We start from the raw sequence: 14,833 nt of genomic DNA, 5'->3' as shown, positions 1-14,833 counted from the left end.
CTCGTTTGTACCACCGATTTATTGAAGGAAAACGTCTGGGCTGTGCCGCTTTCTTTCAGACACACTCTTGAGTGTCACGGCTTTGCTCAGCTGGATGGGCACTCGGGGAACCACCCTGCAACCCTTTCTGGGAGGGCTGACAGTCTGGCCCAGAGGATTGTCCCTCACACTCAAGGTCGGGAGGTAAGCCTGTTTCAAAAACCCTTTTCTGAGCTCAGGATGGCGACAGAGTCCAGAGGCCCAGTTGCACCCAGGAGCCACATCCCTGCAGGCAGGGCCCAGGAGCACCCAGCACTTCCAGAAGTCTGGCCCTTCAAAGAGCAAACGTGGGGGTTTGCAGGGCCGGGGACCATCCTCCAGCCATGACCCTAGGTGTCCTAGTGGCCAGGGGCGTGGACGTGCCTGGGGAGGAGGGCCACCTTCCCCCAAGCCTGGTCCCATTAGGGCAAGGGCTGAGTCTGTAAGTGCCCCACACAGGCCTGGCTCTGGAAGGACAGGGAGGGCCAGGCCACCCTGGGCTCCTCCAGGGAGACAGGTGCTCTCCTAGCACAGCCGATACCCAGCGTGGAACAGGTCCAAGAGCTCTTGGATTGTCTCTTCCCCTGTGGTCATTACCCAAGCACATGCTGTAGCCTGGGTCCACCTACACCTGCTCTACATGTGCTCCATTTCCTGGTCTTGGTCAGGCTCCTCCTCCTCATCCTCTTCATCTTCTACCTCCTCTTCCGCACCTGGCTTGTCCAACGGCGCCTCACCGTCCCGGGCCAGCTCCTCCACATGGGCCAGCATGTCAGCCATCAGCGCCTCTTCCAGCCGTTTGCGAACCTGCTGTACCAGTTCCTCCTGCTTCCTGGAGACACATGGAGCGCTGACAGGGAATGTCCCGATCCGGGAAGACCGGGTGCGAGGCCAGGAGGATGGGATGCACAGACATACATGGGCTACTGATTTTGGGGCCCGAGGGTCCTCCAGCCCCGGCCTGTGGCTCACACTCCCTTCTTGAGCAGGTAGCTCTGACTCAGCCTTCCAGATGGCAGACCCAGGGGCTCGGAGTGCTCACTCTATTCCTATTCCACTGGCCGCCTCACTCCCTCTTTCCACCACCCTGTCTCCCCACCTCCTGACAGGCACTACCCCAATCAGTTCTGGTCGTTCGGGTCTGCCTGATGGCTCTCCTCCTCCCAGAATAGGTGGTCACCTGTCTGCTTGGCTATTCTGGTCTAGTGCACATGTGTAAGCTCTTTCGCTAGCACTTGAGTGGGGTTTGCAAAGGGAAAAAAGACCACTGAGTGTCCAGTCCACTGCCTAGCCAGTGTCATCTGTCTTGTGGATGACAGTTTGCAGGTAGAGAATTCTAGGTGGGGAATGGCTTTCCGTCTTTTTTTTTAAATTTTTAATATATATTTATTGATTTCAGAGAGGAAGGGAGAGGAAGAGAGATAGAAACATCAATGATGAGGGGGAATCATTGATTGGCTGCCTCCTGCACGCCCCCTACTGGGGGCAGAGCTTACAACCCAGGCATGTGCTCTTGACTGGAATTGAACCCGGGACCCTTGAGTCCGCAGGCCGACGCTCTATACACTGAGCCAAACTGGCTAGGGCTGGCTTTCTGTCTTTTGGCAAAGAAAGCGGCTGTAGCCTGGTAGCTTGTCCATCTGCTTCCCATCCCTGTGGCTTTTAAAATCCATCTCAAGTTCTATATTTTCACTATAACATGAATCTAACGTTTGTGTCTGTTGCCAGGTCTAATAAATGTTGGCCCTGTCCCTGTCCTGTGTGGGGGGCGTCCTTTCTCTCCTTACCACTGTCTTCTCTGCACAGCTGGCTACTCGCCTCTCCAGACAGGACCAAATCCACTGCCTAACCCATGACTTAAATTTTTCATTTTAGTGACTTCTAATTGTAGTTCTGCTTAGCTTTAAAAATCCTTCCAGTCTTTTTGGAGTTACGTTCTTTTTTTATACTTTCAATTCCCTCTCTTGCCCTTTCTCTTGGGCAGACTCTCTGCATGGAGACTTGGGGGTGGAGGGGTGGTATCTTAGTTCCATGTCCTCACCTTATAGGGGCTTCTCTTATATCCACGAAGCTTTGAACCCCCAATTCCCGAGACAGGAAGCCCACAAACCCACAACCTAGCACATACACCAATCAGGCCATGCCTGCTCTGGTGGTTTCCAGCCCTTTTTTTTGTGGGGGGAGGGGGATCCCTAAATTTCTTAACTTCCCTTGACCTCATGAAACTTTTTGTTGTTGTTGTTAATCCTCACCTGGGGATATTTGTCCATTGATTTTTAGGGAGAGTGGAAGAGAGAGGGAAAGACAGAGAAACACTGATGTGAGAGAAACATATCACCTGGTTACTCCTACACACGCCCCCACCAGGGCCCAGGCCAGGGAGGAGCCTACAGCCAAAGTATGTGCCTTTGACTGGAATCGAACCCAGGACCCTTTGGTCCACAGGCCAACACTCTACCCACTGAGCCAAACCAGCTAGGGCAGACCTCACAAAACATTTTAAGTTTTGCACTGACATTTAAGGTTTTAAAGGATGCGTATTTATCCTTTCAGCATTTTGACGTTTCCTGCCCAGTGCCAGTTCAAACCACCTCCTTACCAGGTCTTCCCAAAAGGTTCCAGCAAATGGACGCCTCTCACTCCGAGTCCACCTGCATCTGGGCACTACCAACTCAGGCCCACACTAAAGCCCTAGGATGTGTTTATCTTCACCTCTCACTCAGTACTTCCTGTTCCTGTCATGTGCCCACTTCCTGCCACTCTCTAGAGCCTCCTCTGTGCCACAGCTAGTATCCCACCCCTCAGCAGGGCCCGCAAAGGCCTCCTACCCCTGAAGGCTCGAAGACACACTGGTCAGGAGCCACAGAGAGGGTGAGGTGGGAGAGCAGCTACCTGATGTCCTCATCAGTCACCATGAAAGCCTTGCAGAGGGGCTGGGCCGTGTTGAGCCATACTCCAGGGTTCTTCTCCACGGCAGCTGAGAGCTGGCCAGTGATGGGCATGGTGCTGGTGTGCAAGGCGCTGGCTATGGCCGAGAGCAGGGTCTCATCTGTGCAGCCGGGTCCCACGCCTGCAGGGGCGCAGGAGGTAGAGTCACCACCAGGCACTGGCCTTTGTCCCTCAACCTCGGATGTTGTCCCCAAACTCCCCTTATGGGCAGGCAGTTGCTCTCCATCAGGAAAGGAGCTCTACATGCTCAGGGATGGACGGTTGTGTTTATGGTGCAGGAGCAAAATCACACCCCAAATTTTCCCAGGACCCTCCAGGACAGATGCATCTTGCTGGTCCAGTGCCTCCCCCCAACCTCGGCCCCCCCCCCCCCCGATATGTTCTGCTCTGGGTAGCTGTCTCCAGGACCAGATATCAGGTGTCTGCCCCTCTGACCCAAAGCTGGAGGTTGGAGGGTCCCTTCCTTTCTCCTGCAGGCCTGGCCCCCTTCCTAGCTTCCCCTTACCCGTCCTGGGGTCTGGGTTTACCTTGCAGACCTTTAGGGAGGTCCATGGTCTTCACAAGCTCTTCAGCAATATCAAAGGCGTTCAGGCCACTCAGCTTCTTCTCCCAGAAGAGCTGCCACCGGACAGACAGATGTGAGGCCAAGACAGCAAAGCACCCCCATGCACAGTGAACTATAGCAGTCCGATGATGGCTAAAGCCCATCCACATGTAGTGCAGTGGTTGGTCTCAGCATGACTTCTAACCCCTACCCTGGCTGGGTTGCTGACATACCAGCTTGAGAAATGAGGGTGCCATGGCCCCAGGGGGATCCACACCAGGCCCATTTTCCCAGAGCAGAGAAACGCCAACTCCAGTTTTTGGCAGGACAAAGACCCAGGATGTTAGATGTGTGGCGATGTTCCCAAAAGACTGTCCCACACACCCTACCATACAGTGTGTGATGTTTGTAAATATGTATGAAAACACCGGCAATTCTCAGTTTTTGAAAAGCAGGTTATACATCCATTATGTATGATCTTATTTAAACCCCCTTCCCCCACAAAACTTAACCATTTATTCAAGAAACATTGGCCAGCCCAGCTGGCATAGCTCAATGGTTCAACCTATGAACCAGGAGGTCACAATTCAATTCCAGTCAGGGCATATGCCTGGGTTGTGGACTCGATCCCCAATGTGGGGCGTGCAGAAGGCAGCCGATCAATGATTTTTCCTCATCATTGGGGTTTTTATCTCTCTCCGTTTCCCTTCCTCTCTGAAATCAATAAAAATATTTAAAAAAGTAAAACATTGGCCAGAAAAAGCCCCAAGTGCCCCAGCAGCCCTCTGCATGGTGGGTGGGGCCTTTGCTCCCCACAGAACTAGGTTCTGGGTTGACTGTTCCGGACTGCACTTGGGCTGAGGGACCCAACAAATGGAGGCTCTGAAGAGTGGACTGAGCATCTTCTCTGAGGAAAACACCAAATGGTGGATGATGCCGGTGCTGCAGGAGGGCCTGGAGGTCTTGGGGGCCTAGAATGGGAGGCTTTCATGGAGGATCTGGCAGTGGCATCTAGGGCTGAGGTCGAGGCTGGGGTAGGGTCAGGGTGAAGGCCGCAGAGCTTGAAAAAGCAAGGCCAAGGACAAGGAGTAGACCCAGTCACCAAGCTGGGCAACCTGGTCAAGTACACGAAGATCAAGTCCCTGTAGGAGACCTGTCTCTTCTCCTGCTCATCAAGGAATTGGAGATCATTAAATTTTTCCTGGGGGTATCCTTCAAGGACAAGGTTTTGAAGATTATGCCCGCGTAAAAGCAGACACCTGCTGGCCAGAAGACCCAGTTCAAGGCATTTGTCACCATTGGAGACTACAATGGACCTGTTGGTCTGGGTGTTAGTGTTCAAAGGAAGTAGCCACTGCCATCTGTGGGGCCATCACTCTAGCCAAGCTCTCTATTATCCCTGTGGTGAGACTACGGGGGTAACAAGATCAGCAAGCCCCACACTGTCCCCTGCAAGATGACTCGCTACTGTAGTTCTGTGCTGGTGTGCCTCAGTCCTGTCCCCAGGGGCACTGGCACAGTCTCGACGACTGCTACACCTTGGCCAGGGGCTGCACTGTCACCCTGGGCAACTTTGCCAAAGCCACCTTTGATGCTTTCTCTAAGACCTACAGTTATCTCACCCCTGGCCTTTGGAAAGAGACTGTGTTCACCAAGTCTCCCTGTCACTGACCATCTTGTAAAGACCCACACCAGAGTTTCTGTGCAGAGGACCCAAGCTCCAGCTGTGGCCACCGCATAATTTTATGCAAGAAAAATAAATTGAGCCCGGCTGGTGTGGCTCAACGCCTGAGCATTGACCCATGAACCAAGAGGTCGCTGGTTCGATTCCAGGTCAGGGCACATGTCTGGTTTGTAGGCTCAATCCCCAGTAGGGGGCATGCAGGAAGCACTGATCAATGTTTCTATCTCTCTATCCCTCTTCCTTTCTCTGTCTCTAAAATCAATTAAGATAGCCCTAGCCAGTTTGGCTCAGTGAATAGAGTGTCAGCCTACGGACTGAAGGGTCCTGGGTTTGATTCTGGTCAAGGGCACATGCCTGGGTTGTGGGCTCGATCCCTAGTAAGGGGTGTGCAGGAGGCACCCGATTGGTGATTCTCTCTCATCACTGATGTTTCTATCTCCCTCCCTCTCCCTTCCTCTCTGATATCAATAAAAATGTATTTTAAAAATTAAAATTAAAATCAATTAAAACATATTACCAAAAGAAAGGAAAGAAAAATAAACTGATACCCTGGCTGAGTATTAGAGCATTGTCCTTTTTTTTAATAAGAGCATTGTCCTGATAAGTCAAGGTTGTGGGTTAGATCCCTGGTCAGGGCACATAAAACAATCAACCAATGAATGCATAAAATAAGTGGAACAACAAATCGATGTTTCTCTAAAATCAATCAATCAATAAAAAAGAAAAGAAAAAGAGACTGAATTAAGCCTGTTATTTTTTTCAAAAAGAGAGGACCCAGCTTGGAGGGAACAGTTGATTCAGGGCTGGGCCTGACCTGGCCAGGGTGTGTGCAGGGTATGTGCTCACCTGCCGGGGCTGCTCCACAGCCTTCTGGGGATCACTCTTCACCTTGTTGCTGGGATGGTTGGTGATCTTGGTCACTGGCTGCTTGAAGATGGATGCTGTCTGCCTGACAGGGAGGGCTGTGTTCAGATCAGGTTTGCCCTGTGGAGACAGGAACAAGGCCACTCACGACTCTCTAGAAGCCCGACTCCTGTGTTCTCCGTCACTAGCACACCCTGTGGCACCCAGACCTGCAGGAGATGCCAAGTCTAGTCCCTGCCTATTTGTTGCCCTCAGTGGGGCTCAGGACACACACTGGCCCTGTCCTTGCCTCCTGTGCCTCCTTCTCTGTGAAGTACTAGCCTGGGGGCACCCTGGCTAGCTGTCTAGCGGCCAGGGCAGGGACAGGGTCAAAGTCCCACTGAACATGTGTCCGTCAGAGACTGGGGACACACACAGGGTCACCGGGCACCCATGTGGACTGTCAGCTGTTGAAGACACTGTTCAGGGAAGGAAAGTGCAACAAGCACCAGAAGCAGCCAGAGACCTCTCAAGGGACAGAATCACGATTCCTTTTTTCTCCTTTTCTGTGGCCTCCAAATTTCCCTCAGCAAATAGTTACTTCAACAACAGAAGTAAACTCCATTTCAGTATCAGCTTTCCCCCACCACAGTGGGTCTGAAATGGTGAATCGCCCCCCCCCCCCGCCCCCCATGTGATGGGGTGGAGCAGGGCAGGGCTCACCTTGACCTGGTTGGAGGAGTCATAGCGCACCCGTTGCCGGCTCTTGTTCATCTTGCTCATCAGCATCTTGCCCGTCCGGAAGTCAAAGGCCCCCAGGTCCATGGAGCCGCCCAGGTACCGCGCCAGCTGTGGCTTGCTGCGGAACTTCTTCCCACTCGGGCTGCGGCCAGAGAGGAGTCAGTGGCTGCAGGATGCGCCGGGCCACCCCACACCCCCAACTTCAGGCCCAGAGCAGAGATGAGCACCTGGATCTACAGAGTGGTGGGGCCTAGCCCTGAGAGCCTGACTGCCATTTTCAGAGCATCTTGAGACTAGACCCAATGATAGCAGGTATTGGAGGGACATGCCCTGATAGCAACCTCCTTCTAGTGGTTATGGCGTTGGGACTAGGGGCTCCTGGGGGCCAGTAAAATCTCATGTTAAGATTCGGGACCAGGACCCCAACAACTGCTCAGGCGTGACCTGTTGGGAAAGCTGGAAAGCAGGAGCTGTGATGACCTGGCTGTGAAGATTCGCATCCTGCTCAGCTCTGAGGACACAACACCCACCCACAGGGCCACTGTGCAGCAAAGTCAACACCACCATGCTGGACAGGACCAGCACAGGACCCAGCATGCAGTGACAGTCCTGCCACGAAGACTTGTGCAGCCACTTTGGAAATAGTCTGGCAGCTCTTCAAAGGACCAAACAGCAATCCCACCCCTAGGTATCTCCCTGAGAAATGAAAACATACATCCATGAAAAAAATTTAACCCAAATATTCACAGCAGCAGGATTCACAATAGGCATAAGTGGCAACAACCTAGATGTCCGCCAGCTAATGAATAGACACAACATGACCCCATCCACATGCTATTACGACTCGGCCACGAAAGGGAGGAAAGCACTGACACTCTACAATGTGGCTGAACCTTCGAAGACATGCTGCTCAGTGAGAGGAGCCAGCCACAAAGGCCACAGTGTGAGTTCATTGATGTGAAATGCCCAGAACAGGCACATCCCCAAGTATGAGTAGATCTGTAGGTGCCCGGGGTTGAAGAGTAGGATGGAGGGGTAACTGCTGATGGGCATGGGGAACCTTGGAGATAAGCCCCCAATTTGAGCAAGTGCACACCTGCCCCCTCCAGTCCTGTTCACACGTCCAGGCACACAGCAAACCAGGGACAATGGAGGGCAGGACGGGGCATTCCAGCCAGAAGGAAACCTATGGCACACTCAGCTCAGGCAGCCCTGCTGGCACCCCCTACTGGGTAAGGTTCTTGCAGGAACTTCTTCCCTTGGCCTGGCCACGGCAGCTAGGACAGGGCGCTTTAGCAGAGTGCCCTACTGCCTGAGGTTGCGAAGGACTCTTCTGCAAGATCCACTTTTATCCTACGCTCTGTGCTGGCAGATATGAACACCCAGCCCATGTGCCCAGGGCAATGGAAAGGCAGAGGGAAGGAACCCACTCGAAACACTCGCCAACATTTCTTTGCCTCCAGTCACTTCCACCCGTTGCTGTTGTCTTTAAACATGAATGAGAACAGGGAGATCAAAACACAGAGCCCAGCTGGTGTGGCTCTGTGGCTGAGCATCCACCTATGAACCAGGTCACGGTTTGATTCCCGGTCAGGGCACATGCCCAGGTTGCAGACTCCATCCCCAGTGGGGGGCGTGCAAGAGGCAGCCAATCAATGATTCTCTCATCATTGATGTTTTTCTCTCTCTCCCTTCCTCTCTGAAATCAAGAAGAAAAAAAAATTTTTAAAACAAAACACAATGCACAGGTTAGCAGTTGCTCAGGGCTGGGGATAGGGGAATAGGGCATTGGGGTTCCTTTGGGGGTGATGAAAATGTCCTAAAATTGACTGTGGTGATGGCTGTATCTTTGAATATACCAAAATTGTACACTTTAAATGGGTGACTTGTGTGGTATGCATACCCTATCTCAATAAAGCTGTTTAAAACAAGTGCCAGGGGCTCAGAGAAGGAATGGGGAGCGACGCTAATAGGTAGAGGGCTTTGATTTGGGATGAGAATGTCTGGAACTAGAATGGTGACGGTTGCACAATGTTGTGAAATGTACTAAAAATTGCCAAATTGTAAGCTTTTAAAGGGTGAATTGTATGGAATGTGAAATTATATCTCAATTTTCAAAACAGGTTTTGCAGATCTGTACTGACAGATTAAGACATCCCTGACATTTAGTGAGAAAACAAATGAGCCCTCAGCCCTTCTCTGGAGTAGGCCTACCTGGGAGCCCAGCTGGTTGTGGGAAGGGAGCCTGTGCCCAGTGTGGAGCCTGGGGGTCTGAAGAGATGCAAAAAGACAGACACTTGCCTCAGACCTGGTCCTGCCCTATACCTTTGCTTCTCATCAGTAGATGAGTCTGCTGCTCTGGTTTTCCTAAGTCTACTTCTACTTTCAAATGAGATCTTTTGGAAAAATCCTCTCAAAAAATTATTCGTTAGGTCAGGGAATTAACTTCCCTCAAGTCCTCAGTTTCCTGCCTGGATAGAAAATGTCAAGCAGGGACTGTTTTCACAAAGAAAACACGGGGCAGCCAGATGTTCTACTCCATAACCCCCGGTCTCAGCAGACTCTGGGAGTGAAGTTCAGACAAATCATCAAGACGGAGGGTTGGGTGGATGAGCCCCCGAGGGGTGGTCCATAGGGTCACTCCCTCTCCTGCAGTGCAATTCTTCAAAGGAGACATTTACTCACTACCACTCTTGGGAGGAAGACAAGAATTCAAGGCCTGCGTGCCTCTAGGGCAGTGATGGCGAACCTTTTGAGCTCGGCGTGTCAGCATTTTGAAAAACCCTAACTTAACTCTGGTGCCGTGTCACATATAGAAATTTTTTGATATTTGCAACCAGAGTAAAACAAAGACTTATATTTTTGATATTTATTTTACATACTTAAATGCCATTTAACAAAGAAAAATCAACCAAAAAAATGAGTTCGCGTGTCACCTCTGACACGTGTGTCATAGGTTCACCATCACTGCCCTAGGGGCAGGGCTAGAACTCAGGGCCAGGTCTAATCTGACTCCTCCGCCCCCCACTGCATTAAGACAATCAGGAAAATCTACCCATTCTCTTCCCCAGTAGCTGGGTTCAGAAGGGGTCTCCAGAGGGTGGTGAGGGGGCCGGGAACTCACATTCCAGGAAAACACCACGGTTCCCCATCACATGCCCCCCAGATCTCCCACCACTGGGAGAAAGGGGGACAACTGTCGGGTCACTCAGGCCAGAGACCTGCAATGAAGCTGGACTCCGTGCCCCCCTCCTCTCCCATCTTAGGCCCTCACCTCTTCAGTGCAGCCACGGGAAACCTGAAGTTGCATCCGTCCAGCCCGTTTTGGAGCTTTCCCCCACCTCCAGACCCCTATGTTCGGGGCGGGGCCTCACTCAGCTGAAGTTCTGACATGCTCCCACGCAGGAGGGGATGAGGGTGCTCTAGCCATGCTGGCCTTGGTCCAGCTCCTGAGCTGCAGACTGCTCTCTGCTACCACAGGCCTCGGCACAGGCTCCTGGTGTTCCCACTGCCTGGACTGCTCTTCCTCCGAGCTTCACTGTTAGGGCTCAGCTAGACATCACCTCCTCAGCTAGGCCCTCCAACCTGCCCCGGCTTCTGCCAGGCACCCCTACCACCTGCACTTCTCAGCATGTCACCACCTAAAACCCAGGAGTAACAGGGTGAGGGCTGGTGCCTCAGCTGTCACCTGGAAGGGGAGGGCCGGGGTCTTACTCCCAGCTGAATGGCCAGGACCCAGCAGTGCCAGACACCTAGCAGATGCTGCCGAGATGTTAAATTAACTAAAAGCAAGTAAGCATACAAGCATGCTTGGAATTAAATGAGGCACATGGTCCTACTCTGAAGCCTCCCCACTGACCCAGGACAGAACTAAAAGGATTTAGGTTTTCTAACAGGCCTGCGAGGGAGTGATCTCACCGCAAATGACAGCAGAGGAGAATGCACATGTGTCCCTAAGAAACACTTTTGCAGCACCACTATGTCAACGGGTAAGTTAAAGTTCCAGCCAATTCTGTAAACTACGTTTGGAAGCCCACAGTTTCGCTCCCATCGCTGCCCTGCACTTTTTGGAAACCGGAAACCAGAGTCTGAGCTTGTCCTGGACCAGTCACTATCCTTGCCCAGCTCACTTCCCTCCTTCTTCCGAAAAGGGGCTAGCAAAAGCCTACCTCTCCCCCCGCCCCCCAAGTGCTGGAGGATGGAGCATTGCTTCTGCTTTTCCTTGGCCTCACCCAGCCAGTTTCTGGGCCCACAACCAGGCTGCATAGCCCCCAGCACCAGCTGGCATTCAACAGGAGGCAGGTGTCCTGCCGGCTCTTTCATCAGGGACCTGAAGCAAAGGGGAGGGAACCGTCAAAGCTGGCTCAGAAACAAAAGCTCCTTCCAGCAGTCAGGGGGGAAAGAGGGAGAAGGCACACAGCAGATGGCCCACTGTCTGGGAATGGGCTTCAAGCCTCCCACTAATTCTTTGTTCCACGGAGAGGGTTCGGGCCCATTTGGCCTCTTCTCCCGGGCTAAGGGCAGCTCCTGGGTCCAATATTGGGGAGAGGGACTCTGAAAACCTCGGACCACTACCCACAGGCTGGGCTCTGTTTGTGCGGGGTTCATAAAGTCTCATGTCCCGCGTCTCTGTGACTGAAGGATATACGACCAACGTGGTTGCCGCTCCCCAAACAAGCCCAAAGATCGGAAAGGGTGACCATTCAAAACACGCATCCCCAGCGCCCCCCCCCCCCCCCCCCCGCCTCCCGGGAACCCAGGAACCTGCTTTCCTAGGTATGCCCTCCCGGGCCCATCAGAGAAAACTTAGCCCAGCCCCCACCCCTGCCTCCCAGCGACATCTGGCCTGTACCGGCCGGCGCCCTTCGGCCCTCTGGCAGGTTTCCCATGGCTGCCGGAGAGGCCGGCGCTCTACCGCCCGTTGCAGATTCAAGTGCCATGCGGCCACGTTGGGGGCGCACGCGCACTCGGCCGATTTGGGGGCGGGGAGGCCGGGAGGCCCGGAGGCCGCCGCGCGCGCGCACTGGGCCGGGCGTCCGCCGCGCGCCGAAACGCACGCACGACGCACGCGCGGGGGCCCAGGCCGCGGCCCCGGTCAGGGTGCCCAGGCCGCCGCAGAGGCCGCTGGGAGGCGCTCGTTGGGGCCCTGCCCGGCTAGCACGTTCATTCACCTATAGTAAAAGACATCCCTGTGGCCGGCCGACAGCCCCGACCTTCTGGGCACTTCTTCCCTTTCCCAGCCCTGCGGGAGCGCCGGGCACTCCCACCTCTTCCGCTCCATCGCGCCCGACTCCTCGGCCCGCCGCCGCCGCCGCCCGGACCCCCGGTCTCCGCCGCCTCAGCTGCCTCCGCCGCCGCCGCCGCCGCCACTTACCGTGGCTGTTCCGGCCCGCAGGCCCCCACCCTCCACCCCCAGCCGGGCGCGCGCCGGCTTTGCCGCCCTCTCAGCCCCCTCCCCGCGCTAGCCAGCCCCCGCTCGGGGGGCCCGCTCCGCCCACCCGCCCGCGCGCGGGGCCGCGTGCTGCGCAGGCGCTGCGCAGGCCCCGCCCCGCGGCGACAGCCACTCCGCGCCCGGACGGAGTCACCGGAGGCGGCACGAGGCTCGCGCGCCCCGCGCCTGCGTTCTGTGTTCGTGCTGCCCCCCGTCTCGCAGGGATCTCCCTCCTGCGCCTGTCACCACGACCCCGCCTGCGTCCCGGATGCCAGCCCGGCGGCGGGCCTCTAAGCCAAGCCTCCCGGTCTCACGGCGTCCAGCCTCTTCACCGGGGTCCACATCCCGGGCCGTGGCCGTGGGCCACCCCGCTGCATGCCCCGGGTCCCACCAGCGCTTTTCTGACGTCTCCGAATCCGGCAGTGCGCCGCCTCCTCCCCGCCTCCACCTTAGTGCGGCCACCGTCTGTGGGTTGGGGGTCTCGCCCTCCTTCTGTCCCCCTCCCATAACCTCCTCCCACCCCAGCCAGAGGGTCCAGGTGGCGCTGCCCTGGCAGTCCCCCTCATGGCTTCATTGTTCCCCGGAGCAGAGCCTGGCAGGCCCGGGCAGGCGTTGAGACTGCAGGAGTGGACGGCGGTGGGTGGCGGGCGCCAGGGCCGGCTGGACCTCCTGCCTGCCGCCCTGGAGTCCTGGGGTGAGCGGGAGGGTGAGTGAGAAGGCCCAGGACCACCCAGGGAGTGCAAGAGGGGCAGCCCGCGTACCTGCTTCTCCCCAGCAGGTGTCTTCCCAACTCTGGGCCGCGCGATCCGTGCTCAGGTTGGAGGCAGGTCCCAGGCGGGGAAACCCAAGCCCACAGCAGGCAGGTGTCATTTGTTTCAAGTCTTCAGGTGAGTGCAACTTCAGAAGATTCCTTATAGCCCTTCCCCTCCTGGGTTCTCCAAGGGGGAGCTGCACAGACAGGTGAGCAGGCAAAGTAGCCAAGTGGGCACCCTGAATGGGAATGGGGGGTGACGAGATTCCAAAGCTGGTTTGAAGCCTTAGGTTTCTTTTTTTTTTTTTTTAAATATATTTTATTGATTTTTTACAGAGAGGAAGGGAGAGAGATAGAGAGTTAGAAACATTGCGATCAGCTGCCTCCTGCACATCCCCTACTGGGGATATGCCCGCAACCCAGGTACATGCCCTTGACCGGAATCGAACCTGGGACCTCTCAGTCCGCAGGCCGACGCTCTATCCACTGAGCCAAACCGGTTTCGGCAAGCCTTAGGTTTCTATCTGCAGAGTTCAGACCCAAACCCAGGGCTCCAGGACCCTGGCCTTAACTAGTCCCAATCTGCTAGATGTGTTTTCCCGTGGGTGTGACTTTATTTTTTAAATTAATTTTTTAATCTTCACCAGAGGATATGTTTTTATTGATTTTTTTAGAGCTAGAGAGGGAGAAACATCAATTGATTGCATCTGGGGAGGGAGCTGAAATCTAGGTATGTGCCAGGACTGGGAATTGAACCTGCAACCTTTTTGGTGTATGGGTTGAGGGTCCAACCAACTGAGCCACCTGGCCAGAGCATGAGTTTATTTCTTAATATAAGAAATATAGCCCTAACCAGTTTGGCTCAGCGGATAGAGCGTCCACCTGCGGACAGAAGGGTCCCCGGTTCAATTCGGGTCAAGGGCATGTACTTTGGTTGCGGGCACATCACCAATAGGAGGTGTGCAGGAGGCAGCTGAATTGATGTTTCTCTCTCATCGATGTTTCTAACTCTCTATCCCTCTCCCTTCCTCTCTGTAAAAAATCAATAAAATATATTTTTTAAAAAGAAATATAATTACAACCCAGATGGTGTGGCTCAGTGGTTGAGCATCGATCCATTCACCATGAGGTCCAGGCACATGCCCAGGTTTCTTCAAGCTCGGTCCCCAGTGGGGGGTGTGCAGGAGGCAGCAGATCAATGATTCTCTCTCATCACTGATGTTTCCATCTCTCTCTCCCTCCTCCTTCCTCTCTGAAATCAATAAAAAATATATTTCAAAAAAAGAAATACAATTATAGAGACAACACATTAATTGTAATCAGCGAAGCCATTTGGACACATATAAAGGAAAAAGTATTAACAACACTCCCACCCCGTGTCATGGGTCCCGAGGATTATCCCGTCCTGCTTTCAGTTCTTGGGGTATACACAGAAATGGAATTCCAGAAGTGAAATTGCTGAGTCAGATGGTAATTCTATGTTTAATTCTTTGAGGAACTGCCATCCTATTTTCCACAGCAGCTGTCCCATTTCATATTCCCATGAACAGTGCATGCAGGTTCCAGTTTCTCCAGATCCTTGCCAGCACTTATTTTCTGGCATTTGTTTTGTTTTTGATAGTAATCATGCTGATGGATGTGTGGTGTTGGATCATAATTTTGATCTTAGGAACCACTGTCAAATATACAGCCTATGTGCCCCCTACTTTCTCCTCACATGCTTCTCAGGGAATCTGGCCCAAACTTGGCCCCTGGAATCATACCCCAAGCAACTGATCCAGAGGCTGTGTACCTGACTAGGAGAGCGGGCATGACCCCAAGAGGGAGGGACAGGGCTGCCCACTCCTCTCCCCTTCGGCTGGGCCTTCCCTG

The 14,833-nt window shown here is 54.0% G+C and overlaps 1 protein-coding gene and 1 pseudogene across 5 annotated transcripts; one reads left to right on the top strand and one right to left on the bottom strand.

The window, feature by feature from the left end:
- Positions 1 to 12,181, bottom strand: MBD3 (methyl-CpG binding domain protein 3). 4 transcript variants are annotated; one of them, XM_081093421.1, is made up of 7 exons: positions 10,054 to 11,105; positions 8,210 to 8,478; positions 6,762 to 6,921; positions 6,042 to 6,179; positions 3,495 to 3,585; positions 2,911 to 3,088; positions 1 to 850 (listed from the first exon to the last, which is right to left on the bottom strand). In XM_081093421.1, the coding sequence occupies exons 3-7, from the start codon at positions 6,861 to 6,863 to the stop codon at positions 655 to 657; spliced, it is 705 nt and encodes a 234-aa protein (XP_080949547.1). In that variant the 5' UTR covers positions 6,864 to 6,921; positions 8,210 to 8,478; positions 10,054 to 11,105; the 3' UTR covers positions 1 to 654. The 4 variants fall into 4 exon arrangements, with proteins under 4 accessions (XP_080949547.1, XP_080949546.1, XP_080949545.1 ...); XM_081093420.1 differs by lacking the exons at positions 8,210 to 8,478; positions 10,054 to 11,105 and adding an exon at positions 12,047 to 12,181; XM_081093419.1 differs by lacking the exons at positions 8,210 to 8,478; positions 10,054 to 11,105 and adding an exon at positions 11,951 to 12,169.
- On the top strand, positions 4,435 to 5,252 carry LOC308519225 (small ribosomal subunit protein uS5-like; annotated as a pseudogene). Its single transcript has one exon. The product of its transcript is annotated as a small ribosomal subunit protein uS5-like (transcript).
- Positions 12,182 to 14,833: the final 2,652 nt, after the last annotated feature.

Source organism: Myotis nattereri (assembly GCF_964212035.1).
Source record: "Myotis nattereri genome assembly, chromosome: 5".
In the NCBI taxonomy this organism is placed as follows: domain Eukaryota; kingdom Metazoa; phylum Chordata; class Mammalia; order Chiroptera; family Vespertilionidae; genus Myotis; species Myotis nattereri.
The sequence above is the reverse complement of the archived record's forward strand: the minus strand, read 5'-3'. Positions and strand labels throughout refer to the sequence as shown.